At 40.1% G+C, this 27,427-nt stretch overlaps 1 protein-coding gene across 1 annotated transcript in view; it reads right to left on the minus strand.

Moving 5' to 3' along the window:
• Positions 1-27,427, minus strand: part of DNAH11 (dynein axonemal heavy chain 11) — a 404,290-nt gene that overhangs the window by 277,229 nt on the left and 99,634 nt on the right. Inside the window, exons 19-26 of the mRNA XM_077491239.1 lie at positions 25,751-25,973; positions 24,285-24,401; positions 24,119-24,205; positions 20,171-20,329; positions 10,966-11,049; positions 7,069-7,227; positions 3,883-4,005; positions 2,815-2,937 (exon numbers count right to left, since the gene is read on the minus strand). Coding sequence (XP_077347365.1) covers positions 2,815-2,937; positions 3,883-4,005; positions 7,069-7,227; positions 10,966-11,049; positions 20,171-20,329; positions 24,119-24,205; positions 24,285-24,401; positions 25,751-25,973 — 1,075 coding nt within the window. The remainder of the gene's footprint in view (positions 1-2,814; positions 2,938-3,882; positions 4,006-7,068; positions 7,228-10,965; positions 11,050-20,170; positions 20,330-24,118; positions 24,206-24,284; positions 24,402-25,750; positions 25,974-27,427) is intronic.

Genomic DNA, 27,427 nt, shown 5'->3' on the forward strand with positions numbered 1-27,427 from the left:
TAAGCAATCGTTTTTCTGATCGCTGTATTAGTGTGACAGGTGACGCTAGTTAGGCAGGTAGGTATTTAGGTTCGCCGCAGCTTTTTATAGCGCCAGGGACCCCCATATACTACCGCATAAAGCCCCCTGATTGCCCCCTAGTTAACCCTTTCACCAGTGATCACCATATAACTGTTACAGGTGACGCTGGTTGGTTAGTTATTTTTTTATAGTTTCAGGGCACCCGCCATTTATTACCTAGTCTCACTAGTGTACCCCTAAATTTAGGGGTGTCTACTTTCCAAAATGGGGTCATTTGGGGGGGGGTTTGTGCCATCTTGGCATTTTATGGCCTTCAAACCTGTAACGCCCTTAGAAAGCCTGAAGGCGGTGCTTGGTTTTCGGGGCCCCGTACGCGGCTAGGCTACCAAAAAGTCCCACATATGTGGTATCCCCGTACTCAGGAGAAGCAGCAGAATTTATTTTGGGGTGTCATTTCACATATGCCCATAGCATGTGTGAGCAATATATCATTTAGTGACAACTTTGTGAAAAAAAATAAAAATAAATAAAAGTTTGTAATTTTCCCGCAACTTGTGGCAAAATATAAAATATTCCATGGACTCAACATGCCTCTCAGCAAATAGCTTGGGGTGTCTACTTTCTAAAATGGGGTCATTTGTGGGGGTTTTGTGCCATCTTGGCATTTTATGGCCTTCAAAACTGTAATAGGTAGTGAGGAGTGAAGTCAAATATTTACGCCCTTAGAAAGCCTGAAGGCGGTGCTTGGTTTTCGGGGCCCCGTACGCGGCTAGGCTCCCAAAAAATCCCACACATGTGGTATCCCCGTACTCAGGAGAAGCAGCAGAATTTATTTTGGGGTGTCATTTCACATATGCCCATAGCATGTGTGAGCAATATATCATTTAGTGACAACTTTGTGTAAAAAAAAAAAATAAAAAAAATTTTTTTTGGCATTATTCAATCGCTTGAGGCAAAAAAATAAAATATTCAATGGGCTCAACATGCCACTTATCAATTTCCTTAGGGGGTCTACTTTCCAAAATGGGGTCATTTGGGGGGGTTTTGTACTGCCCTGCCATTTTAGCACCTCAAGAAATGAGATAGGCAGTCGTAAACTAAAAGCTGCGTAAATTCCAGAAAACGTACCTTAGTTTGTAGATGTGACAACTTTTGCGCAAACCAATAAATATACAGTTATTGACTTTTTTTTTTACCAAAGACATGTGGCTGAATACATTTTGGCCTAAATGTATGACTAAAATTGAGTTTATTGGATTTTTCTAATAACAAAAAGTAGAAAATATCATTTTTTTTCAAAATTTGCGGTCTTTTTACGTTTATATCGCAAAAAATAAAAATCGCAGAGGCAATCAAATACCATCAAAAGAAAGCTCTATTTGTGGGAAGAAAAGGACGCAAATTTTGTTTGGGTACAACATTGCATGACCGCGCAATTACCAGTTAAAGCAGCGCAGTGCCAAATTGTAAAAAGACCTCTGGTCATTGACCAGCAAAATGGTCCGGTCTGAAAGTGGTTAAAAAATATGAATAGGTGGAAATGGGGTGGGAGAGGAGGACAGAATTTCTAAAATTTCAAAATTTTCCTAGATATTGACTTTAAAAACACACAGATATGAACAGGGCCTTATTGCCATACAGATTACATTTCATACTGTAAAATCTGTTTTTTTTCCCCAACATTAATAAAAGAGGACCATGCAGTATTTTCATATGAAAACACTAAAAGCAAATAATATCCAACTTCAAAATTAATATAAATATATTCCATGGTTTCTGCCAGTCTGCTTTTTTGTGTTAAAAGTCCAAATCCAGCCAAAACTTTTTTTGTAAAAAGGGGACAAGGGTTAGAATATCTGTCATTATTTAATGTCTATCTGTGTCCTTAGTGGGGAAGATTTAGCCTTACTTTTTGCCCTGGTGAAACCTGTGCCAAGAACAGGAAGTAGCAGGCTATCCTTCTAATGGGAACACAGACACCAACATAAGTACCTTTTACAAATCAGTGAGGGGTTAGAAAGTTTGTCAAGTTTTTATTTCTCACTGTGTCTTCCTGTCTCAGTGACACCATTTCTTTAAGTAATCTCTTTTTCCTTGTGTTGATGGGAAAGGAACTGGGGGAAATCTGTCCAATGGGGTCATACACAGCAATAACGCTAGAGTTATGGCTAGAATTGAGCTTTAGGCCACCAACACTCTGGTGTTTGATTAAAGACAATTTCCCTAAAATGTACCTAAAAGGAAAAACTTTTTTTCTTTTAGTTGTGGAGAGAGACTAGAATCTAGTTTTTATTGCTGTTAATGTTAATTCCTTTTAGCTGTCTGTGTCCCCATTACAGAAATTCAGCCTATTTGTCCTGTTTACCGTTATCATCAAAAACGTAAGCAAAAGAAAGTCAATTTTGGGTTGACACAAAAACAGTAATGGAGGAGAAATCTTCTAATAGGGACACTAGTTCTGGTGACGCCGATAACACCCCAGAATTCCCTCACTGTGGATGGAATTCCTCTCACTTCCGGTTTTGGCTATGGGACAGGAAGTAAAGGGAAATCTCCCCAATGGGACACGGCAAAAAAAAAAAAAAAAACTGACAGGTTACTGTATATACTCTATCCAAAATGAAAAAAAAAAAAAAAAGTTTTGCCTTTCAAAACTATTTTTCTGTGTATGGCCAGCTCAAAACACTACTACCCTTCTAATAGGGAAGAAGAATTAGGAATAAAGTAAGAAACTAAGGAAATCACGTATATAAGTCATATACTCATCTAACAGCAGAGAACATCGAGGCTAACCTGGTTGCTATCCAAAGTCTCAAAAAGTTGCTCATCTGTTTTTATAAGAGGTGTCCCTGTTCGATAATGCTTCTCGTAAACGAACTCCAGGTTGGTCCAAGTCTGGCTTATCTCTGTAAGTATCTTAGAAAAAAAAGTCATGTTATTCAGATAAATGTATTACCAAGAAAATGTCACTCTCACCGACATTAATGTTATTTAATAAGATATAGACTCTGTATATAGAAGACTTTAGATAGCAATAATCCAATATGGCCCAATACTTCTTACGTAATACTTCTTACGTAACAGTTTCATGTTTCTCAACTGGCTAAAGTAACAAGGCCACACTCCGCATAGAATCTCCTGTCTTCTTCTCCATATGTATGAACTATACACCTCCAATGTTATCCTCTGATGGATTTCACTTAGAAGACCTTATTTACAGTAATAAGCTCTTCGTCATGAAACACATCAAAAGGGCTACTTCTTTTGGACTAGGTTTAGAAGGCCAGGGGAGAGAAACAGAAAATGTAGGAAACATGGCTTTGTAAATCAGGAGTGGCCTGAATTGATATGTATTCTAAGCTAAAAATGTGGCTAAACCTTTCTAGCCTACTAAACTACTAAGCTTTTCAAATAAAACATATAGGATGCTTTTAGACTACTTTTTCCATGTAAAATGACACCCAGCACATCTCCTCAGTTTACCTTCCAGCCCCAAAATTTGGGGATCCCCTAACCTGCAACTATGACTTCTACTCTGAAGACAGTCCTTGGCTTTGCTCTTTCCTGTGCCTCATAATCTGTCCATTAATGTGATTGGTGGCCTCATTGACCAATGGGGAAGTGTGGGAAGAGGAGGGGTTAGGCGCTTGCTTTGTACTTGAAGTCAGTATATAAGGGAGCAATCACTGCTGCAGCAGTTTGACAAAGTGATTGTATCTTCGTTTTGGGCATTAGATATCAGTAAATCTCTAGCCCTGTGCTCCGCTTTAAACATCCATCTCATCTCACTAGTATGGCTAAACACAGTGAAAACCCACTGTTGATGCAATGGGGTATATGAAGTAAATGAGGTAGACTTACCTTCTCAGTGCCCATTTCTTTCACAGCTTTGTCTACTATGTTCCGCACCTCATCCTCCACCTTATGTAGCTGTAGTGCAAGTAGATCTGACAGAGTTGTTTTCTCAGTCATTGTAAATTGTACCTATCAGGAGAAATGTAAAGCAACCATTTTTAAAAGGCCGCGCTCTGTGTCTGACTGGACAAACAGGCAAAATCATTGTAATGAATACTCTGACACATAAGCATGCAAAACTTTCTTAAAATGTGCCTCCTTTAATCTTCTGCACACCAGAATGGTAGAGGGAGGGTTAGCAGTTAGAACCAATCAGAGCTGTTCTTCCCTGCGGGCTTGTCCCGGTCCTCTTGTACAGTGCCTCCGGAAAGTATTCACAGCGCTTCACTTTTTGCACATCTTGTTGTTACAGTTTTTTTCCAAAATGGTTTAATTTCATGATTTTCCTCAAAATTCTAAAAATAATACCCCATAATGACAACATGAAAGTGGTTTGTTTGAAATCTTTGCAAATTTATTAAAAAAAAAAAAATCACATGCACGTAAGTATTCACAACCTTTGCCATGACACTCAAAATTGAACTCGGGTACATCCTGTTTCAGCTGATCATCCCTGAGATGTTTCTACAACTTGATTGGAGTCCACCTATGGTAAATTCAGTTGACTGGACATGATTTGAAAAGGCACACACCTGTCTATGTAAAGGTCCCATATTTAAAAGTACATGTCAGAGAAAGAACCAAGCCATAAAGTCCAAGGAATTGTCTGTAGACCTCAGAGACAGATTTGTATCGAAGTACAGATATGGGGAAGGGTGCAAAAACATATCTGCAGCATTGAAAGTCCCAATGAGCACAGTGGCTTTCGTCATCAAATGGAAGAAGTTTGGAACCACCAGGACTCTTCCTAGAGCGAGCCGCCTGGCCTAACTGAGTGATCGGAGAAGGGCCTTAGTCAGGGAGGTGACCAAGAACCTGATGGTCACTATGACAAAGCTCCAGCGTTTCTCTGTGGAGAGAGAACCTTCCAGAAGAACAACCATCTCTGCAACACTCCACCAATCAAGCCTGTATGGTAGAGTAGCCAGACAGAATCAACTCCTCAGTAAAAGGCACATGACAGCACACCTGGAGTTTGCCAAAAGGCACCCAAAGGACTCTCAGACCATAAGAAACAAAATTCTCTGGTCTGACGAAGCAAAGATTGAACTCTTTGGCCTGAATGGCAAACGTCATGTCATTGGCACTTGGCCAATACCATCCCTAAAGTGAAGCCATGTGGTGGCAGCATCATGCTGTAGGGATGTTTTTCAATGACAGGAACTGGGAGACTAGTCAGGATTGAGGAAAAGATGAATGCAACAATATACAGAGACATCCTTGATGAAAACCTGCTGCATATTGCTCTGGACCTCAGACTGGGGTACAGCTTCATCCTCCAACAGTACAACAATCCTAAGCATACAGCCAAGATAACAAAGGAATGGCTACAGGACTAAATAGGTGTGCCAAGCTTGTAGCATCATACTCAAAATGACTTGAGGCCGTATTTGGTGCCAAAGGTGCTTCATTAATGTATTGACCAAAGGCTGTGAATACTTGTATACATGTGATTTTTTTTGTTTTTTTGTACATTTGCAAAGATTTCAAAAAACTTCTTTCACATTGTCATTATGGGTATTGTTTGTAGTATTTTGAGGAAAATAATGAATTTAATCCATTTTGGAATAAGGCTATAACATACCAAAATGTGGAAAAATGTAAGCGCCCTGAATACTTTCTGGATGCACTGTATCTTGAGCCTCTCGATTTGTCAGTGAGGCCACCCATCACAAAAAAATAACAGGGGGGGGGGGGGGGGGCAAAACCTTTAACTCTAACAGACAAGACCTGTCCAGAATGCAGAGGCACGCTTCCCTTGAATGTAAAAGGTGATATGAGTTTTCCAAACCCTTTGGAGAAATAATGAAACCTGTGTAGTGATATGGAGTGTTATATGCCAATCATGTAAATGAGAGGCAATTTGGTCAGGTGAGTGTATACCTCAGTGAGCAGTGTCTCACAGCACAGGTGGTGATCACTACATACACTTCAAAGGACGTTTGGTCTTTTGTGGCACTTCAGAGGGTTTTCAGTTATACCTGTATTTTACACTTAAGGACTTTGCATGTGGATTTTTCAGACACTTTGAGTTTTAGGTATGTTTTTCAGTTTTATTTTATGTATTTATAATAACACATTGCTACTTGAAATATTGGGAACAGTGGTTTATTACACTCTTTATTTTCCACAATTTGTAAGATTTGATATATAGAACAGCAGCAGTGAGGGTTGTATATTGGGATTGGTTTTTGTTTTTATACATTTTTTTATATTGATTTCTTGAGTGTAGGGTGAGGAGGAATTATTTTACTGATTGATTTATTAAAACCTTTAAATATAACAGAAAATGTTGTCTGCAAATGTTCATAGTGTATAACAAGCCTATACCTGGTACTACATGCAAAATAAAGGCACATCACTTTGCAATATTACGAAAAGGATACCTAAATACAATAATGAAAATATATTACAGCTTGCCAGTCCTTATGTGTTGGATGCTCTAATTTGCCTCTTTTTTTCCCATCCTTTTCCCTTCTATTTACACCTGGTGATCCTTTCCCTAATACTTCCTTTTCTAGGGTTACATCGCCCAATCACTACACTGTTTCTATGGAGAAGCAGCTTTGTTACCCCGGGACAGAATTTTGTTGGAACATTGAACACTTGCTCCTCTTTTCATTTTCATTACATGGGGGGGGGGGGGGGTGTTCTTTAGTTCATGGAAGAGAACTTGGATGGGTGTTATACTATTGTCTGAAATTTCAATTCAGCATTGCTAGCTTACTATAGGACATTAGGAACTCATTCTATATTTCTGATCAGTGCATACATATATACATACGTAAAGTACTGGCCTCTCAACCAGTGTTATTGTTAGCACTACATAAATTACATTTCAGCTTAAAAAAAGCAGGGTCTGTTACTTTACAAAATGTCTAAATCGGATATCGTAGCATTCCTGACATTATATATGTATCTGAAAGGTACACCATAAACGCTTGCTTTTTTGTCAGCGCAATACATCCAAAACTAATACCGCAGTTAAGGGTAGATACCCATGTATTCATTTATCTTCTGAGAAGTGCTGACCTTTGTGGCAACCATTAGCTGGTGCCAATGTCTCTCCCGGATGGCTGGGTTCTGTAGGTCTGTTACAGCACGCAAGGAAGTGATCAGGTTTTTTAATGTTAAATCCAGTCCAGAATAAGCATCCCAAGAGCGAACTTGCTTGTCTAATGACAACATTTCCTAAAGAAACAAGCAGGTCAATTCAGATGATGTAATAATGACAGGTCTTTCCCTACCAGGTAATCATGACACTTTTTACACAGTTATATGGCTGGAATGGAAAAGCCTAGATGCTATTATACATTGAATGGCTCATGTATAAAGTATTGTTCTTGTCTCATGAGGGTTTTAATGACAGTTCATATACTAGCTTCAGTTAGGTTAAGTGATAATGTTGCTCACTGCTCCAGTCACAATACAGTGAAGGGAAATGGTGATGTAAAAAATTTAAATCAGCGCTGCACCTACTATTATGCAAATATTTGCCAACAATTCTCATATAGTAGTGTGTGATCAATCGAAAGTGCTGTACAAACAAAATACTACTATAACCAAATAAAGTGCTAAATGCCAAACTATAACATAGTGCAATCAATATAAATTGTAATCAAATATACATATAAAGTCCGTGCATATATTTCCTGTGCAATCAAAAAAATTCATCCAAATAAGTCCTATGCATATGTAGTTTCAATACAAGCCTGCATCAGTATTGTGCTTGAAAAAAGTTAATCAAACAGGCAGTGTATTAAAAGGGAAGATATCAGATGTGACTCAGGTTGCTTCTTGTGCTCCCCTCCTGGTTCTCCATTCACCAGATAAAGCAGATAAAAAACGCCTGTACGTCACAAATGGCTTCCGTCCACCGGGTAGTTGGTATGATCACGCCCAGAGGGAGGGGCAAAACTAGTCAAGCTAGAGAGCATCTGTGAAGACTGTTTGGATGCCAAGGCGGCACTTTATGAACATTTTTTAAGAATTGATGTAAGTGTAATGATTTTAAACCTTTTATAATAAAACCCCACAGTATTACACTATGTATCCCTTTCCTCCATTTTGTCCATTTTGTTCAAACTTTGCCGTTACGGTCTGTGACCATGTAAAGTGTGTAGGACCTGCATTTTAGTGGAGAAGGATGGGGGAAACCTTTCTGTGAAAAAAGGACATACCAACTACCCAGCAGACAGAAAACATTTGTGACTTACAGGTGTTTTTTATCTGCTTTATCTGGTGAGTGGGGAACCAGGAGGGGAGCACAAGAAGCCACCTGAGTCACATCTGATATCTTCGCTTTTAACACACTGCATATTTGATTAACTTTTTTCAAGCACAATACTGATGCCCGCTTATATTGAAACTACATATGTATAGGATAAATTTTTTTGATTGCACAGGAAATATATGCACGGACTTTATATGTATATTTAATTTATATTGATTGCACTATGTTATAGTTTGGCACTTAGCACTATATTTGGTTATAGTAGTATTTTGTTTGTACAGCACTTTTGATTGATCACATGTATACTACTATATGAGGATTGTTGGCACATATTTGCATAATAGTAGGTGCGGCACTGATTTAAATTTTTTACATCACTATTTTGGGGTACTTACCTTTCACTTCAGTAGCAGCCCTAGGATATACATCTCATAATTTTTCATAATTTTTCATATTTCCACAGCGCAGGTTTTTTAATTACCATTTTTTACAGTGAAGGGAAAGTGTGAGGCTTAAATGAGAAGCATAGCCAAAGCTTTTTTGGCTACACTTCTCCTATGAGTCACAGCATGCTATCAGCTGATGTCACAGAGCTGGTCCAGGCTCTGAAAAGATCCCAATCCTCAGATCCACCCAGATGCCTGGACTGGTAGATGGCTTAGTCTCTCAGCAAGCTGCTGAGAGGCTAAGCCAGGAACTCTCATCCCCTCCACAACCCAGCACTCCAGTGAGTGCTGGAGGGACAGAGCAGAAAGCCAGTGACTGGCAGTCACCAGTTCTTTGCAGCCTGAAGACCAAGAGCTAAGCTATCAGCTGTGTGTGATTGCTCAATTCTCAGTCTGGAGCTGGCAGGGGACAGATGCAGCGCACCAATGCTGCATCCACCTTAATTTGAATTGCTTTATGAAACCCATACTTCTCTTTTAAGAGGAGGGTGGGGCTTCAATATACCGCTATTCAGACACATCTATGCTATGAACTGTAGTTCCATCATGGCAGCTAGGGCATATAACTTCAGTACAGTGACAATGACATAACTAAAGGCATGCATGTAATTGTGCCCACAGCAACCTGGAGAATTTAAAGCCCAAATTAAGTTTCACGCTTTTTTAAATCTATTTATAGTACTGTACACTGCATATTATAATATGTGATTTTTGCCTCAAAAAAAAAACTGCTCAGAGAATGCTGATTTCTGCCCTCACACTGCAGTGCTTAATGCCTGCCGAGCCAAGTAACAGCCAAGTGTTCTCACACATAATGTTATTAAAAAGAAGAAATTGTGTCTGATCTTGGTAAAGATTAGTAAAGGACTTGGTAAACTGCAGTGTCTTACACACTGCACATTTGTAATATTGTAGGAGTGCTTAGAGAGGAGGGGAGAACTATGCTCAGTTCTCAGAGCAGAACCGACGAGGGAAAGACGCTGCATTGGATCAATGCTGCATCTAAATAGTTGAGTATTAGTTTGTTTTTGTTTTGTATACCCCAAACTTCTCTTTTAAATGCAAAAATTAAAAAAATACCTGGAACATAGTATCAAGTAGGGTTGAACCGATATGGATACTAGTATATACTGCATCCTCCCCGGCTCTCCGAGTTCTCCACCAGTCTCCCCCTGCCCTGGATCTTTCAGGGTGGAGAGCGGAGGAAGGAGCAGGCAAATCTGTCATTTGCCCGGCTCCTTACTTTTCCAAATGAACACAGTCAGTGATCACTGCCTCTGTCTATTCATCATAACTGAAACATTGTAACTGGTGTTTACGATTGGAGAGGAGCTGCAGTCTGCTGTTCATTCATCTTCAGTGCAGCTGAGGCTGCAGAGAAAGGGACTGGGGAATCTCTGTTCTCAGTCCCTTTCCCTGTCTAAAAGGGGAGATGCCAGGGGCTAGACGTCTCATCAACCCCCCCCCCCCCTCAACAGAGCTGAAAAAAAGAATACTAATAGAAAAAAAAATATATTTTATAAAAATATAAAACAAAAAAAACACAAACACTGACACCATCCCCCCCCCCCCGCCCAAAAAAAGGAACGCATTGTAAAAAAATATATATGTAAAAAAAATAATAATGATAAAAAAACACTACTGACACATGTGCCACTGTCATGTATGTCATTAAAAAAAAAAATATCGGTAATCGGTATTGGCGACTACTTAAAAGAAGGTATCGGTACTTGTAAAAAAGTGGTATTGGTGCAACCCTAGGATCAAGCCCATCTGGATTCTGTGTATGGCAGTCCTTAGTATTAAGTAGAGTTTATAAAACGGCACTAGTTGCACACGGGACAAACACAGGACTGTAAAACTGGTTCACTGGTTCTAGGCTGGTTAAGGACCCAAAAGTTCAAAACCACTTGGATAAGTAACAGTCCTGCCCACACACACACACACACACACACACACACACACACACACACACCTTATTGCCATAAACCAGACACTAAAGACAAAATGTGAAAGTGATTTACAAAACTAAAACGTAATTTTTTTTTTTTTTTTTTTTACAAACAATTCCTATTCGTAAAACCAGGCAGAAGAGTCAATTTTTGTGATATCCTGTTACAGCATAAAATTATAGCTATTATGTTCATTATACAGAATATTCATTTTGTAGTTTAATACATCGTGAATAATACATTGCAGGGCAATATTTTTAGGAAAGCATTTTATAAAAGCAGCAGCTGTGGAACTTGCCTTGGAAAACCTTCTTAGCTCAACATCCATCTGTTCCACATTAATCTGCCTCCACTGTGTTTTAACCCAATCAGCAATGCTGCTCTGTGAAACAAGAATAAAATATGGGGAGTTCACATGGCTCAATGCATACAAATACAGTACAAATTCTAAATAATTAAAGAACTGAAAACTTTAAAAAATATATACATGTTTTATACACAAAGGACTACTGCACCACCAATATGCCCCTCTAAAAGAAATCAGCAGAGTGATTTTTATTATTTAGAGTATTTTTTTAGGCTGTATTTAGGGTCGATAAGTTTATTTCAACTTTGAAACTTGTTGTATTTTTCCTTTGATGTAGGTTTCCTAGTTATTGGAAGACTGCCACTTTACTGTTTTATTTTGGGTCTTTTGTCTGTTTTTTTTTTCTGTATAAATTATTTTTTAGTAAAGGGTGTCTATACCCTAAACCTTTTTTTTAATAGAGTGGGGAAGGATTAAACTCCTTTGAGGTTTTAATGAAGTCATTGAAAACCTCCCTTCACTTCCTATCTGGTAAAAAAAAGTTGTCCCCAGGAGAGGAAGTGAGGGAAAATCCCTCTTGACAGCAAAACTGAAATAAAAAAAATAAAAAATACATAAATATTTCTACTTAAGTTAAGTAGGGGAATACTAGAACATCTGTCAGATTTTTGTTTTCCGTTTTCATGGTGCAGATTTTTCCTTACTTCCTGAGGAAAGGCTGTATCCAGAACAGACAAAGAGGGAAATCTCTCTAACAGAGCCCTATATAGCAGTAAAACATGAGAGGAATTTAACTTTCCCCCATTCTATCCAAAATTAAAAAAATGGAAAATCTGTACTCACTGTTAAATCCATTTCTTAGAGTTCATTGAGGAACACAGGAATTCAGAGACTGCTGCCCAGAGAAGAATTTGGGCACTGGCAAAGAGCTTGATCATAGACACAGAACAATGGGACCCTCAATGAACTTCCAGAAATAAATTTTATGGCAAGGACAAAAATCCAGTTTTCTTTCTCATTCATTCAGGGAAATGATAATTAGGAAACTGTTGAGATGTCCAAAAGTAGTTCAAATGTGAAGTAACAGATCCACAAAAAATAACATAGGTGGGGACAGCTTGCAGTTCAAAAAGCCAACTGAAGTACCTTATGCCCATAGCTGTGTCATCAGTGGCCTTAACACATGTTTGGAAAAACTTGACGTACGTGTAAATAGAAGACCAGGTGGCAGCCTTGCAAATATGGGAGACAGTAGCTTGATGCCAAAAAGTCCAAGAAGCACTCACAGATCTAGTAGATTGCACGTTGGCAGGAAAGGGCGGAATTAGTTATTTTAGACAATACGCCTGAATGATGATTTTTCTGCGCCACCAAGAGCAGGCTCACCTTTACAAGGACTATCAGGAATGGCAAATAGAGATCCGGTCTTTCTAATAAATGTAGTACAACAGACTACATCCAAGTGATGGAGAGGGATCTCTGTCTGGCAAACAGAATTTAGACAGAGAGACAGAAGAATGATGTACTAGTTAAGGTGAAAGGCCTAAACTACCTTAGTAAGGAAGCCCTTGCCTAAAAGCCACCTTGTCCTGTGTAGGTCCAAAAAGACAGGATAAGAACACCAGCTCAGACACTCACCTCGTAGAAGTGATGACAACAAGGTATGCAGTTTTGTAATTGAGAGTGGAAAGGGTAATATCCATGATAGGTTCAGATTCACATCCCAGGTGGATAATAGGTGAATGTACTGAGGGAGCCACATGAGAGATATCCTGTACAAATGTCTTAATCAATGACTGGGAAGTTAGTCTTTAAAAAAAGATCGCAAGTACCGATATCTGACCCTTGATAGATCTCAAGGCTGAATAATAATCTCGGTTCATTTGCAGAAAAGCCCAGATTCATCCAACTTAGGATTTTCTGGGATGAAAATTTCTTGCCTTAAGGATGTTTTTTTCTTGTGCAATGGTAGACCTTTCTAGCCTTTAATATTCTGGGAATAATCAATTCAGAAATGCCATTATCTCTCAGAACCTTGGCTTCAATAGCCATGCCGACAAAGCCAGAAACTGAGAAAAGGGTGGTAAACCGGAGTCTGATCCGGTCCAGTTAACACATCTGTCTGGGCTGCTAGGAGCCATTAGGATCACCAGAATTCCCTTCATGTTGATCCTGTGGAGGAGACAAACCTGGAGGCTGGTAGGTCCACATCTGGTGTCCCCAGGGCAGAGCGTCCAGCTTCTCAAAAGCAACAAAATTACCTGATGTTTCAGAATGTTGATATGAGACAAGATTTCTCCAATGTCCAAGTCTCCTACATCGGCAAGGTGTTCAGGACTCCTCCCCAGCCCAACAGACAGGTATCAATTTTGAGAATCTTTCACAAGACTGTAAGGAATGACTTCCCCCAACTCCAGAGCAGAAATCCTTAGCCATCAGGCCTGGGACAACCTGGTTTTTGGTGGCACATGAATCAGTCTGTCCAAGGACTGGAACCATTTGTCCCACAACAAAAGGATGCTGTAAGGGTCTGAAATGGAACTGCACAAGCTGAATTGTCTGAAAAAAGGCTACCATCAGCCTAGAACTCTAATGCAGATACAAAGAGCTGGGTGACTCTCAGACCAAACAGCCTGAGTCTCGGAGTTGAGAGTTTGAAGTTTCACATGAAGAAGAAAAACTCTGGCTTGAAGTGTGTTTAGGATAAGAGCCAGGAATTCCAAACAATGAGTCAATTCCAGTAATGATTTCTGAAGGTTCAGGACCCAGCCAAACTTTTACAAGGTCTGAGTTGTTCAAGCTACATTGTTGACCAGAACCTGTGTTTTGTCATGGGAGTGTAGCAAGGATAGCTTAGGGGCCAGGACCTTGATATACTCTTTGAAGTACAGGGTATAGAATGAATGGCAACACCACAAACTGGAAGTACTGGGAACCCACAGCAAAGAGAAGAGACATCACTTATGCACTGAAACAATTGTGACATGCAAATATGCATTCTTGGTGCCCACACAGGCCAGAAAGTCTCCCTGATAGAGAGAGGCTATAACAGACTTGGTGAATGCTATACATTTCTGGGCTCAAATAGAGACATTTAGCACCCTGAGATTGAAGATGAGGCATTCTAATCTGTGTGGTGACACAGGCAGGTTAAAATACATGAACTAAGGTGGAGGCTGACAGTGGAAGTATAACTTGGAGCCCATGAAAACAACCTCCAGCACCCAAGCATCTGAGAGGATAACTGTTCAAACATGCGCAAAGGCTAAAAGATGTCCACCATTTTGAAAAGTGGGTTTGTCTTCTCATACTAATGAAGATTTATCTGAAAGTTTGGGGACTTAAGAGTCCAGTGTCAGGACCTAGGTCTGAATCTGTGACCTCTGCGGAGGCTTGGCTGTGGCTCTTCTCGGTGTGCCACCAGGAATGTTGGACAGCTCCCTGCCTGATTCCTTGGACAATCTTGCTTTGCTCCTCTAATGAATTTACTGATTTAAGCCATGTCTCTGCATTTCCTCTTTGTCAGTTTATTGTGATCTCTCCAGCCGCTTTCTTACTCCCTTGCATACCTGCTGCTATCCTTATCTTTGCTACCATTCATTACTGATCCTTGGCTTGTTCATCAACTACACTTTTGTCTGATCCCATCCAGCTACTACCAGATACTGAACTTTGGCTTGTTTACTAACTACTGCTTCATCCTTACCTTCTACATCTGCTACCGGACTCTAGCTTGCTCACCTCCTGGTGGGGTGATCCAGAGGACCACGACCTGGTCCTAACATGCAGAAAAACTCATCTCCACCATCAGATATACTGGTGAATACGGTTTAGTGCTTAGACTTAGTGCCTCAGGATAACCTGCATCATCTATTAGTGGAATCTGCTTATACACTTCTAGGTGACTACCTGTGACCCTCTACTGCTACAGCCACTGGTCTCTGAGCCTGACCCAGATTGTGATAGCCAGGGTTTGAGGACAGACTGGATGCTAAGCTTGGGCACTTTTGTTTTGGGGTTTTTGCTTCAGAAGACCTATAAGGACTGTATGGAGATCTGCTAATCTGTGTGGTGACACAGGCAGGTTGGAAGACACGAACTGAGGAGAAGGTTGAGATTGGAAATACAGCTTGTAGACCCTGGAAATCACCCCGAGCACCCAAAAATCTCAGATGTTGGCTGTTCAAATGTCCAATCTTTGTAAAATGTGTGTGCCCCACATGCTGTACAAGATTTATTAAAGAATTTGGGGGACTTAGAAGTTCAAGGTTTGAGGGCAGACTGAATGCCAGAGTTGTGCTTGGCTTTGGAGATTCTGGCCTGGGAGTGATGAAAGGGCCCATTGTAGACCTCTGAGGAGGAATAAACTTTCCAGGGCTGATTCCTAGGTTTGGTCTGCAGGGGCAAATGAGTACCCCTGTTGACCCCTTTGATAAGAGTGTCTAGGGCAGCTCAGAAGAAAATCTGTCCACCAGAAGGGCATGCACAGCAGACGCTGCCAGTTCAGCAGTCCAACACTTCAACGTCATGTTCACTAACAGGAGACTCTTGCAAGAAATGAGATGGGAACCTTCACCTGGGTAAGTTCACCCCTCCGGAATGGTGGTACCAGTACAGAGGTCTGTACATTGTACACTGCAATTCACAGCCCCAGAGCACCATATTTGCAATGATGCATGCTCATTGATCAGTGCAGCCACATAGCCAGGCTAACCAATGAAGAGCCATTTAAAGCCAAACTTAAAATTCAAACAAATCATGCTCATTTGTAAGTAAAGACAAAACTTTCTTTTAATAATATTTTAGTTTTGGACACAGAAAGGAAAAAAGTTTGGGCTCTACATATTGTTTTTTCTCTTCTCTATTGCCTTCTGCATTTACTTCAATGTGCTTCACCAAAATGTAAAAAAATATTGCAGAAAGATTTTTCCAGATATTTACTAACATTTTAGGAACTTGAAAACTCTCAATTCTGGTCACCCCTCATTCTGTGCATCATGTCAAAGAGTTACTTCTGATACTAGAATTGAAAATCTTTACCAAAAAAACAAAACTGTGTGATATTCACTTCAATTATCCAATAAAATAAAAAGCATCTTCACATGGTTGGGTACTGAAAATGAATGGGAATTTGCTTCTCAGATGGTTGGATAACTGAAGTGAATATACACACTTGGGGTGTAAATTCCCCACAGTCCTTAGTAAATCAGCCTTTTCTATAAAATTCCACATCTGGGCATAAGTTGGGATATATATCTATATCATATATAGATATATATCTATAGATATAGATATATTCTTACACAGTCTATTGCTTTCTTCTGGCTATCACTTGTTGTTGTAAAACCTTTGTATGTCTATGCATGTTTAACCCTCTCTTACATAAAGAGTTTTGTGAAAATTATGTAATTTATGTATAGTGGCACTTTAACATCTGTGTAGTAAAAATAAACCTCCATCTGGTTTAGTGTGGGTTCATTTATTCAGCATTCAAGCAGATAAAATCAACATTCAGTCATATGTGCTAGACAGTACAAACTCGTTAAAACAATGTTGTTAGAAACTGACTTGAATTTGAGCAAAGAGTTTACACTGTACATAGGGTCAGAACATTTGCCATGTTTTTTGTCCATTCGTGTTATAGAGACTTTCTCCTCACTTTCTGTCATGCCAACAGAAGATGAAGCAAATAAAAATCTCCAAAATTAGGACACTGACAGCAATAAAATGAGGACACTGACAGCAATAAACCTAACAGAGACCGTTAACACAAAATCACGCATTAGTATGAGTATACTGTTCCATTTAAAGAATCAAAGCCAAGGCTCCTTCTGCCCCCCCCACTTAAGAGAAACCCCTGCACCAACTTTGCATCGCTACCCCGTAGGAGCCACAGGATAGGATAGGTCTTCTGTTCTTTGCCTCGACCTTCTCAAGAACCTCAGCCTCATTGACACACCAGGATGAGTGTACAAACATACAGTATCACAAAAAATCTGTGAAAGTAATACTTTTACCCAATAGTTGTGCTATATGACAACTAAACAGGCACTGAACCAGGTAGTAAAGGCAAACGAAATATATTGTCACCCAATATGGTTGGTAACTAGGCAAGCATAAAATGGATTAACACAATTTAGTATACAATGTGATTAACAGTAAGCACTGGGTATAATATGACAGTAGCAAGGTCACCTCAAGTGCAGCAATGTGCAGTAGTAAAGTTTTATCTACCGAGTGGTGGACTATACTGCCAGAGTGCATTTATGGCAGCAATGCTAGTCCTAGACCAACTGGGTATGCACTGTGCAAAAGAAAAAAGGAAGATGGTAGTGGAGAGGGCAGGGAAGCAAAGGGGGCTTGCAGAATAAATATTATGGGATGGCTAGTGCTTTCAGATGCTCTTCTGCTGGCTATCATTGGGGCCTTTTAAGAGCATATTTGCACTTAACAACAGTCCCAGGTAATCTGTATGCAGTATAGATAAAGAATAGGTATGGTATATTGTTGGCACAGGTGCAAAGTAGATGTGGTTCAGATGTGATAAAGGTTCGGTATAATGCAGTATAGGGTTGGTACAGGTGCAGTCTAGGTTTGGAATAAGTGTGGCAAAGTATGGGTGCGGTATGGATTGGGTACACCTGATGTCCTGTTCTCAGTGGCTCAGTCCCTGCTAGCAGTATCAGCAATTGGTGAATAGCCCTATCACCATTTCCCAGGATGCGGGGTGACCTCTCTCTGTAGAAACAGGGCCTCTGATCTCTCCCAGAAAGCCTCTGACTCCCACTGCTGATCACCAGAGGCTAAGTGGATGCTCCAGTCTCCCTGCTGCAGTGGTGCATGTGTTGTCATGTGGGCGGTGCTGTGTTGCCCTGGGTGTCCTTATTCCCAGTCTTAGGCTCAAATCTCCACTGGTATGGTCTCCCGTTGGCAGGCAAATATCCAGACAGAGGTGCTATCCTTCTAACTCCCTCGGTGGCAAGAGAAAGAGCTTTCCCAGACAGTTTAATAATCCTCTCTCCACCCCTCCTACTGTACAGTGCATATTGGGATTTGTAATGTAAGGAGTCCATTTGTCCCATTATATGGCTTCCATCTCAAACTACCACAACTAGGATTCTCAGCGTTCTGCATAAAAGTCTATGGGCTTGCTTGGCTTTAGCCCTCCTCCTGATGGCTGATGAGGAGGATTGTGCAGCATAACATCAGTATCTCAGTAGAGAGAGAGAAGAATGTCTCTATCGCCATATTGCTGTAGCCCAGCAACTGGCTACATTTTCTTCTTCCAGTGATGGTCGATCGGTAATTCTACAGAGAATTGCCAAATCATGACATGGCTCTAATAACTGCAGCATTCATACTATGAATCAGGGCAGGGGAAAGAGCCCTGGGCACACAGGAAGTGGGAGGAAGTGGTAGTTGTAAGTTGTAAATCTGACGAGGACAGTGACGGCAATTGTAACTATAGCAGCCTGAGAGGCTTTTCTATATATTTTTCTTGGCTAAACTTGGGCTTAAGACAACAAAATCTATCCATCGATACCTTCCCACTCTCCATGCCACTTTTTTTTATTCCATTAGAGCCTTCTGTAAATACCCATTGCCTACGGTTATAAGGAAGTGCGCAACATCCTGAGAGCCCAATCACCAAGCCTAAACATTGTCACCTGGAGAAGAAGTTAAATCTGGCAACATCTGATGTGGAGCTTACACAGATTAAGGTAAAGTGGAGGGGGGAGGTGAGTAATGATAAATAGTTCTTATAACAGAACCTTTCACTTTGCCATTAATGGTCAAACTGTTGTAAGCAAAAATGTTTGCTTCCTAACAATTTTGTCTCCGTTCTGGATCAATATGAAGTGAAGAAATAAAACTGCTTACTAATCTATAAGAGCTTTTGTTGATTTTCATTTAGACCTTTTAAGCATGGCATACTAAGATAGAAAACTGAACAAATACAGGTCTTATTTTTTAAATCATTGCGCAGTAGGACTGTTAAAACTATAAACTATAAAAGGTTTTATAGACATTATTGTCATTTTTCTAATACTACAGTGGGGTTATGGTGTGTGACCAGTTTAGATACAAAAATGAAAAACTGTGGTTAATCATTTTCAAAAGTGCCATTTTCTTTCCTGAATACTATATACTACGCATGTTATCTGCTTTTACAGCACTTTAACCACCTGCCGACCGGCTTACGTTGATATACGTCGGCAAAGTGGCACGGGTATGCACAACAATGTACCCGTACATCCCTGCGTCATCCGCGGCTAGCAAGCACACGCTGCAGGACCATGAATTCGGTGCCTGCCGGTGGCCCGCGATCATAGCACAGAGAGGCAGAATGGGGCGATGCCTATGTAAACAAGGCATTTCCCTGTTCTGACTAGCAACAAGACAGGGATCTACTGCTCCCAGTGATCGGGAGGAGTGATCTCTTGTCATGTTCTAGTGAGCCCATCCCCCCTACAGTTATAACATGTTAAGGGAACACAGATAACCCCTTGATCGCCCCCTAGTGTTTAGCTCCTTCCCTACCAGTGACATTTACACAGTAATCAGTGCATTTTTATAGCACTGATTGCTGTATAAATGCCAATGGTCCCAAAATAGTGTCAAAAGTGTCTGATCTGTCTGCCGCAATATCGCAGTCACGATAAAAATTGCAGATCGCCGCCATTACTAATAAAAAAGATTAATAAAAATGCCATAAAATATGGAATAGATTTATGGCAATCTAAACCAATCAATATACAATATATTGATATACAATTAATATACACTTTTTGCGATTTTTAACAAAAATATGTAGAAGAATACATATTGGCATAAACTGTGGAAGAAATTAATTTTGTTATATATTTATTTTTATATTATATATAGCAAAAAATATTGCTTTTTTTTAAAAATTGTCGCTCTTTTTTTGTTTATAGAGCAAAAAATAAAAACTGCAGAGGTGATCAAATACCACCAAAAGAAAGCTATATTTGTGGAAAAAAAGGACGTCAATTTTGTTTAGGTACGTCGCACGACCGTGCAATTGTCATTTAAAGCAATGCAGTGCTGTATCGCAAAAAAGGGCTTGGTCAGGAAGGGGGTAAATTCTTCCGGGGCTGAAGTGGTTACATGTTACAAAACTTGATTACAACAAAACACTCTTCATAACACAGGTGATGAAGTGAGGCAACCATACCTGAACATTAAATATAAGATCCCACAATTCTTTGAGCAATTTTATTTCCTCCCGGCATTTTTTCATCTGTTTGTAGTCAGGAACTGCCAATTCAAACAGATCAGCTGATTCTTGAAGGTGTTTTAGTTCCTGCTCCAGCTCTCGAAGGTCTTGATTGGCCTGTGGGACAGATATGACAGAAGTATATTTTATTTCTAAAATGAAAGCAATGAAAAGAACCATCCAACCAAAGTTTCAGGTGCCAAATTTCAATGAAGACGTGCTCCAGCCCGTTTTCGCACAGTCAGCAGGTGTAGGGATCGGAAATATCCTTCGCCACACTCTCCAGCACATGGTCATCCAGCCCCAGCCAAAAGCTTTGGTTTGCATCCATACATATATCATTCACCGCCGCTGGCGTGTGGATCCACAACTCAGGGCAAGAGTACCGAATCCCCATTATCCCTAGACGGTGGAGGCACAACCCCAAGTGTTGCTGAATTTATTGAATATTTCGACCACCAACATTAGAAAAATAATTGATACCTCACTTGAGACCATATTGTGATTCTATCTTGACGTCTCCTGCATATGGATCTATCATCACATTGTTATCATATGTTGACTTTTTACTTTGTGGACTGATCATTTCATCACATTGTGCTACCTGCACGATTGTTTTCATTTCTGTGAACCTTTCACTTGTATATTGTGTTTCTTTTTATTGGATATCTTTCACATGGATTGCATAATATTCACTTGTGTGTTTCAAAATCCGCACTTACATGTGCACTTCGGTTACTACTTATTTTTACAGATTTAACACTGGTCATATGTTACTGGGCCATTTAGACTGCCCTTTTCTTAATTCGCACAGGTTCGTAGTTATATTCTGATTCATTTACAGTTTCAGGATTATTTATACTTCCCTGGAATCACTCCCAGGTTGTTATAATTAACACTTTCAGCGCTACACATTTATTCACAGATATTACAGACTTAACTGATTTTGGATAAAAGTTTTTTTTTTTTACTTTGCAGTTATATCCACAAAACAAACATATTTAAAAAGAAAACTTTGCTCATGGTACTTGATGGGTTGTGCCAATATGTTAAAAAACAATACAAAATGTATTTCACATTACAGTTAAAATCAAACAAATTCGACATTATATATGTCCTGATAAAAACATATCACGATATACATATATTCCTGGTAGTTTGTGTATATATATATATACACACACATACATATACATATATACATACATACACACACACACACACACACACATATACACACACGCACATTTTATATATATCACATACCGTATATACTCGAGTATAAGCCGAGATTTTCAGCCCCTTTTTTTAGGCTGAAAGTGCCCCCCTCGGCTTATACTTGAGACCTGATCTGCGTGTCGTGCAGACAGACGGCGGCCATTCCACTATTCAAAAGCCGCGCCTCCCTGTCTGTGATAGGCGGAACACTCAATTTCCCAGCAGTCAGTGTTCCGCCTATCACGGACATCCGCTCATCCTCATACTACGGACGAGGATGAGAGGATGTCCGTGATAGGCGGAACACTGACTGCTGGGAAATTGAGTGTTCCGCCTATCACAGACAGAGATGCGCGGCTTTTGAACAGTGGAATGGCCGCCGTCTGTCACAGACGAGGAGGAGAGGTGCAGCTTTTGAAACCTGGCATGGCCGCCGTATGTTTTTTATACATGCAGATCGGTGCGAAATGGCACACAGAGGCTGCAGAAGGACAAAGAGGCTGCAGATTGGCACAGGTAGGCTGCAATGGACACAGGGATGGACACAAGGATGGACACAGGGAGGTACACAGGGATGGACACAGGGATGGACACAGGGAGGTATGCAGCTGCAGATGGGAATTGTTGACCCTCTTTTCCACTCTTTTAAGCTGTAACAGTAGCTGCTGCATGTCTCACCCTCGGCTTATACATGAGTCAATAAGTTTTCCCAGTTTTTTTGTGGTAAATTAGGGGCCTCGGCTTATATTCGGATCGACCTATACTCGAGTATATACGGTACATACAAAGTTGCAAGAGCACTAAATTTGACTTCTGTATTTCTCTGGGAAAATCATGTCATCATAAGAAAAGCAAGCAAAATATGTAAAAAAATAAAAAAATATAATTATAAAAAGCATACCTATACAGCATTTGGAACATAGAGCTCTCTATATTAGGGGAATTATCACCGCCCTGTCAGGGCTGGCTTAGCCCTTTCTTCTCTGGGCTGGCTGCTCAGCTGTCGGCTAATTTCCAGCTCTCATCTCTCTCCACAGTTACCAGCTGCTCCTGATCCTACTCGTCTGACCTGCCTACTTAAAGCTGTCCAGCTCACTTCACCTCTGCCTTCGCCCTGGTCACATCGCATGAAACCATCTCCTGCGGTTCTGTTTAATGACTGGCTTGCTGACATCCCTTCTGGCTCCTTATCCTGCTTGCTGTTGCTCCACTTGGATCCCTGACTTCTGGCCTGGCTGATTACCCGATCTGGTTATTGAACTCTGGACTGGCTGACTACTCAACCCGGTTACTGGACTGGACTGGCTATGCTTTGACTACGCTTACTCTTTTTACCTTTTTCTTTTTTATTAATGAACAAGTGTGATTTAATTGTACTTCTGTTTTGGTCTGGTTCATGGTTTCTGACACACACCCCTTTTGGGTGGTCCTATTAATATGTATATTAAAATTATTATTTTTTACATATTTTGCTTGCTTTGCTTATGATATGGTCTTCCCACAGATATGCATAAATTAAATCTTGACTGTCTCCTGAGAAAATGGGTGTTTCACGAATTGTGTAGAGACTACAGCTCAAAGAATGCACCAATTTGTGTGTATATATATATATATATATATATATATATATATATATATATATATATATATACATACATACATATATATATATATATATATATATATATATATATACACACATACATACATATACACATACATACACACACATATCCATACACACACACACACACACACCAGGAATATAAGTATATTGTGATATGTTTTTATCAGCACATATACGTCAAATTTGTGTAATTTTAACTGTAATATTAAATAAATGTTTTATTGCTTTTTAACATATTGTAATTAATTTTTAGTTGGCACAACTCATCAGTCCCATGGGCAAAATTTTCTTTTTGGTTCTTATGCCGCGTACACACGACAGGACTTAAGTCCGGCAGACTTTCGACGGAGTTCTGACGGACTTTCCGAATGAACGGACTTGGCCACACACAATCACACCAAAGTCCGACGGATTAGAACGTGATGACGTATGACTGGACTAGAATAAGGAAGTTCATAGCCAGTAGCCAATAGCTGCCCTAGCGTCGGTTTTAGTCCGTCAGACTAGCACACACACGAGCGGATTTCTGGGTCCGGCAGAGTTCTGGCGGAAAAATTTGAAGCATGTTCCATTTCTAAAGTCTGTCAGACTTTTGTGAACCAAAAGTCCGTTGCAGCCCACACATGATCGAATAGTCTGCCGGAATCATTCCGTCAGACTTTGGATGTTGAAAAGTCCACTCGTGTGTACGGGGCTTTACAAGTTTCAAGGACAGACTTCTGCTTTTGTCCCAGCATATGCGGCCCTCGTTTTTCCTTTTTACATAAACATATCCATTTGCAAAATTTCCATGGAGCTTATTTATTCCTGCCAGACTGTTTAAAATTGGGATAAGAGATGTGCCTATATTCAAATAGTGAAAATCTGAAATAAAAAGCCATAAAGTCTAAGTAATATTCTTGAGCTTGAATTAATATTAATCTAAAAAGCATCAACTTTGCCATGTACAAAGCAGTCATACAAACCACTCTAACTTTTGACAAGGCAGTGGCGTTTTAGGTAGGAGGAAGACATCAATGATGGGACACTAAGACATAAAATCCTTAACAGATGCTGTTTACCCTATCCAGAAGTGCATACGGCTTTTGGGCAGCATATGGGAAAGGCGCTCCCAGACAAAACTTATCCCTGAAGATATTCTGTTTCATCTGGAAAAGATAATAAAATTATTTTTCTTCTAAAAATATGTGAATGATTAATAATGTCACAACCTTGGATGACACTTACATCAAAAGCAGCACATCGTTTCCTGATAACAGAAACCTCCAGTATCTGCAGAGGAGCCAGGTCATGCTTCACAGTAATGGCAGTTTTCTTTGTATTGTTCCATTTTTCAGGCAGTTCCTACAGGAGATATTATTACTATATTATTTTGCAGGATTTATATTGCGCCGATAGTTTGCACATCGCTTTGCAAAATAAAGGGGGACAGTACAGTTACAATACAATTTGGTACAAAAGCGCTAGGAGGGCCCTGCTCGTGATCACTTACAATCTAAAAAGGTGACACAATTAGAACAAAAGGTGATAGCTGTGTGGGACAAGCTGATAGAAAAAGTAAAAGTACAGTTTTACGGTGGTAAAAGGATACCCTTCCCTGAAATTAAGAGCTTTCAGGGTTCGCCCAATGACAGAGGGAGGAGACCACTGGACAGATTACTATGAGTAAAGCAAGGAAACAGATGAAAACAAACCTCTAAACCAGTCTCTCAGAATTTTCAACACATAGGAACCCTTGAAATAACTTTCTGGTCTCAGGAAACCTCTGCTAAAAACAACTATATATACAACTCACTAGACATTAGTGTGATAGTCAATGGGAAGAATTCTTCTTACACTTATCATAAGGAAGAATTACTTCCTTACAGATGGCTAAAAAGATCAATGGTGTCGGTGGGAACTTATCTGAAAGGCAGAAATTGCTCATTGCTTGAGGAACCCCTAGCAACGTCTGGAGGGACCCTAGCGTTCCATGGAACTCTTGTTGAGAAACCCTGCTCTAAACTATACTCTGCTTACATGAGATGCACATCTACTTGTCTGTGTGTGTTGGAAAATCCACCCATTACTGTCTAATAGAAAAAGAGTGAATAGCGCAGCAGACAAGAAAAAACAAAAACTGCCCAATTGTTTGTGACAGGTCAACCTGTTATTATTGCTCACATGCCCTACATGGACCTACTATTCATTATTCATGTGATGTAATCTGTCTAAATAGATCTTTGGTGTTGGGTACCGTTTAGAAACCAAGCAAGATTCAAATAAAAGTTGAACAAAAATGGTCTGGCATCTAATAAGAGATGCTCTAGCCTTCATAAATATGCTTCACTTTTAAATGGCCTCTGTGACAATAAAGGTGAGTGGTACCAAATTAAGGACATCAGCGTAAATTACTGTACTATACTCATGGTAGCAAATGTAAGTTTCCAGAATTCAAGCTATGGGTCCAAAATTCTTTGGTATGAAAGAGCCATTTTTTTTAGGCTCTTATTGACATATTTTCCAGGCAATTCATAAATGCTGTGCAGAAAAAAAGTATTTTGTTCACAGAACTCGGTTTGAAAATGTATAAACTTTAACATTTAACCCAAAACCCATTATAATTTCCTCTTAAATTGATCACACTAGAGGTGATTCTGGTCAATTGTACCACCTCCTAAAAACACAAACACAGTAAATATACAAAGAGTTACCTCGAGCTGTGTATAAATATGGTCTGGCAGTTTTTGTCCATAGCTCTCGAGTAGGGCAATGGTCTGCTTAACAGGGTCAAATAAATTATCAGTTGTTGCCTGTCTGTCTCTCACAGCCAGGAGATGCTCCATGACTCCAACCAGTGCTGTATAATCTCCCTCTGGTACCTTGAGCTGCAGACCAGAGTCAGTCACCTTAATAAATTCTTCCAAGTCATTCAAACTATGAAAACACAAAACGGATCAAAGGTCAATTGTCAAATATTTAAATGCTAACTGCACTTTCAGTAAACATTATACAGTTGTTCTGATCTCTGAAGTTGGCAAGAGCCAGGGTAAATGAGATTCTGTTGACTTTAGAACTGCATTTGTCCCTATACAAGCCTGCTGAAGCAGGTCACATGCAGGTCATCTGCACCTGCATTGAATTATAAGTGATCCCAAAGGAATCAGATTAATCTCAAAGCAGACCATACAAAATGCCAGTATGTCCTTCATTTAACCGCTTAATGTCCACCCTATGGCAGTTTTACTGCTACAGGGCGGCACCTCTGCGCCGGATCATAATATATATATATATATATATATATATATATATATATATATATATATATATGGACCCAATTAGCCATTTTCCTCCCCAGTGGCATGTGACTAGTTTGTGTTACAGATCTCAGGTGTGAATGGGGAGCAGGTGTATTAAATGTGGTGTTATTGCTCTCACTCTTTCATACTGGTCACTGGAAACTCAACATGGCAGCTTGTCGCAAAGAACTCTCTGAGAATCGGAAAAAAAAGAATTGTTTCTCTACATAAAGATGGCCTAGGCTATAAGAAGATTGCCAAGACCCTGAAACTCAGCTGCAGCACAGTGACCAAGACCATACAGCAGTTAACCAGGACAGGTTCCACTCAGAACAGGCATTGCCGTGGTCGACTAAAGAAGTTGAGTGCGTGCGCTCAGCGTCATATCCAGAGGTTGTCTTTGGGAAATAAACGCATGAGTGCTGCCAGCATTGCTGCAGAAGTTGAAGGGGTGGGGGGGGGGGGGGGGTCAGCCTGTCAGTGCTCAGACCATACACCACACACTGCATCAAATTGGTCTGCATGGTCGTCCCAGAAGTAAGCCTCTTCTAAAGATGATGCACAAGAAAGCCCGTAGTTTGCTGAAGACAAGCAGACTAAGGACACGGATTACTGGAATCATGTCCTGTGGTCCGATGAGACCACGATAAACTTATTTGTTTCAGTTGGTGTCGAGCGTGTGTGGTGGCAACCAGGTGAGGAGTACAAAGACAAGTTTGTCTTACCTACAGTCAAGCATGGTGGTGGGAGTGTCATGGTCTGGGGCTGCATGAGTGCTGCCTGCACTACATTTCATAAAGGGAATCTTGAATGCCAACATGTGACATACCGAAGCAGAGCATGATTTCCTCCCTGTGGAGACTGGGCCGCAGAGCAGTATTTCAACATGATAATAACTCCAAACACACCTTCAAGATGACCACTGCCTTGCTAAAGAAGCTGAGGGTAAAGGTGATGGACTGGCCAAGCATGTCAAAATAATGATGCACACACAAAATATTGACACTTTGGGCTCAATTTGGAAATTTTCACTTAGGGGTGTACTCACTTTTGTTGCTAGCAGTTTAGACATTAACGGCTGTGTGTTGAGTT

The sequence above is a fragment of the Lithobates pipiens genome, unplaced genomic scaffold, assembly GCF_037356315.1.
Source record: "Lithobates pipiens isolate NorthernLeopardFrog02 unplaced genomic scaffold, aLitPip1_a1.2 Scaffold_19, whole genome shotgun sequence".
Classification (NCBI taxonomy): domain Eukaryota; kingdom Metazoa; phylum Chordata; class Amphibia; order Anura; family Ranidae; genus Lithobates; species Lithobates pipiens.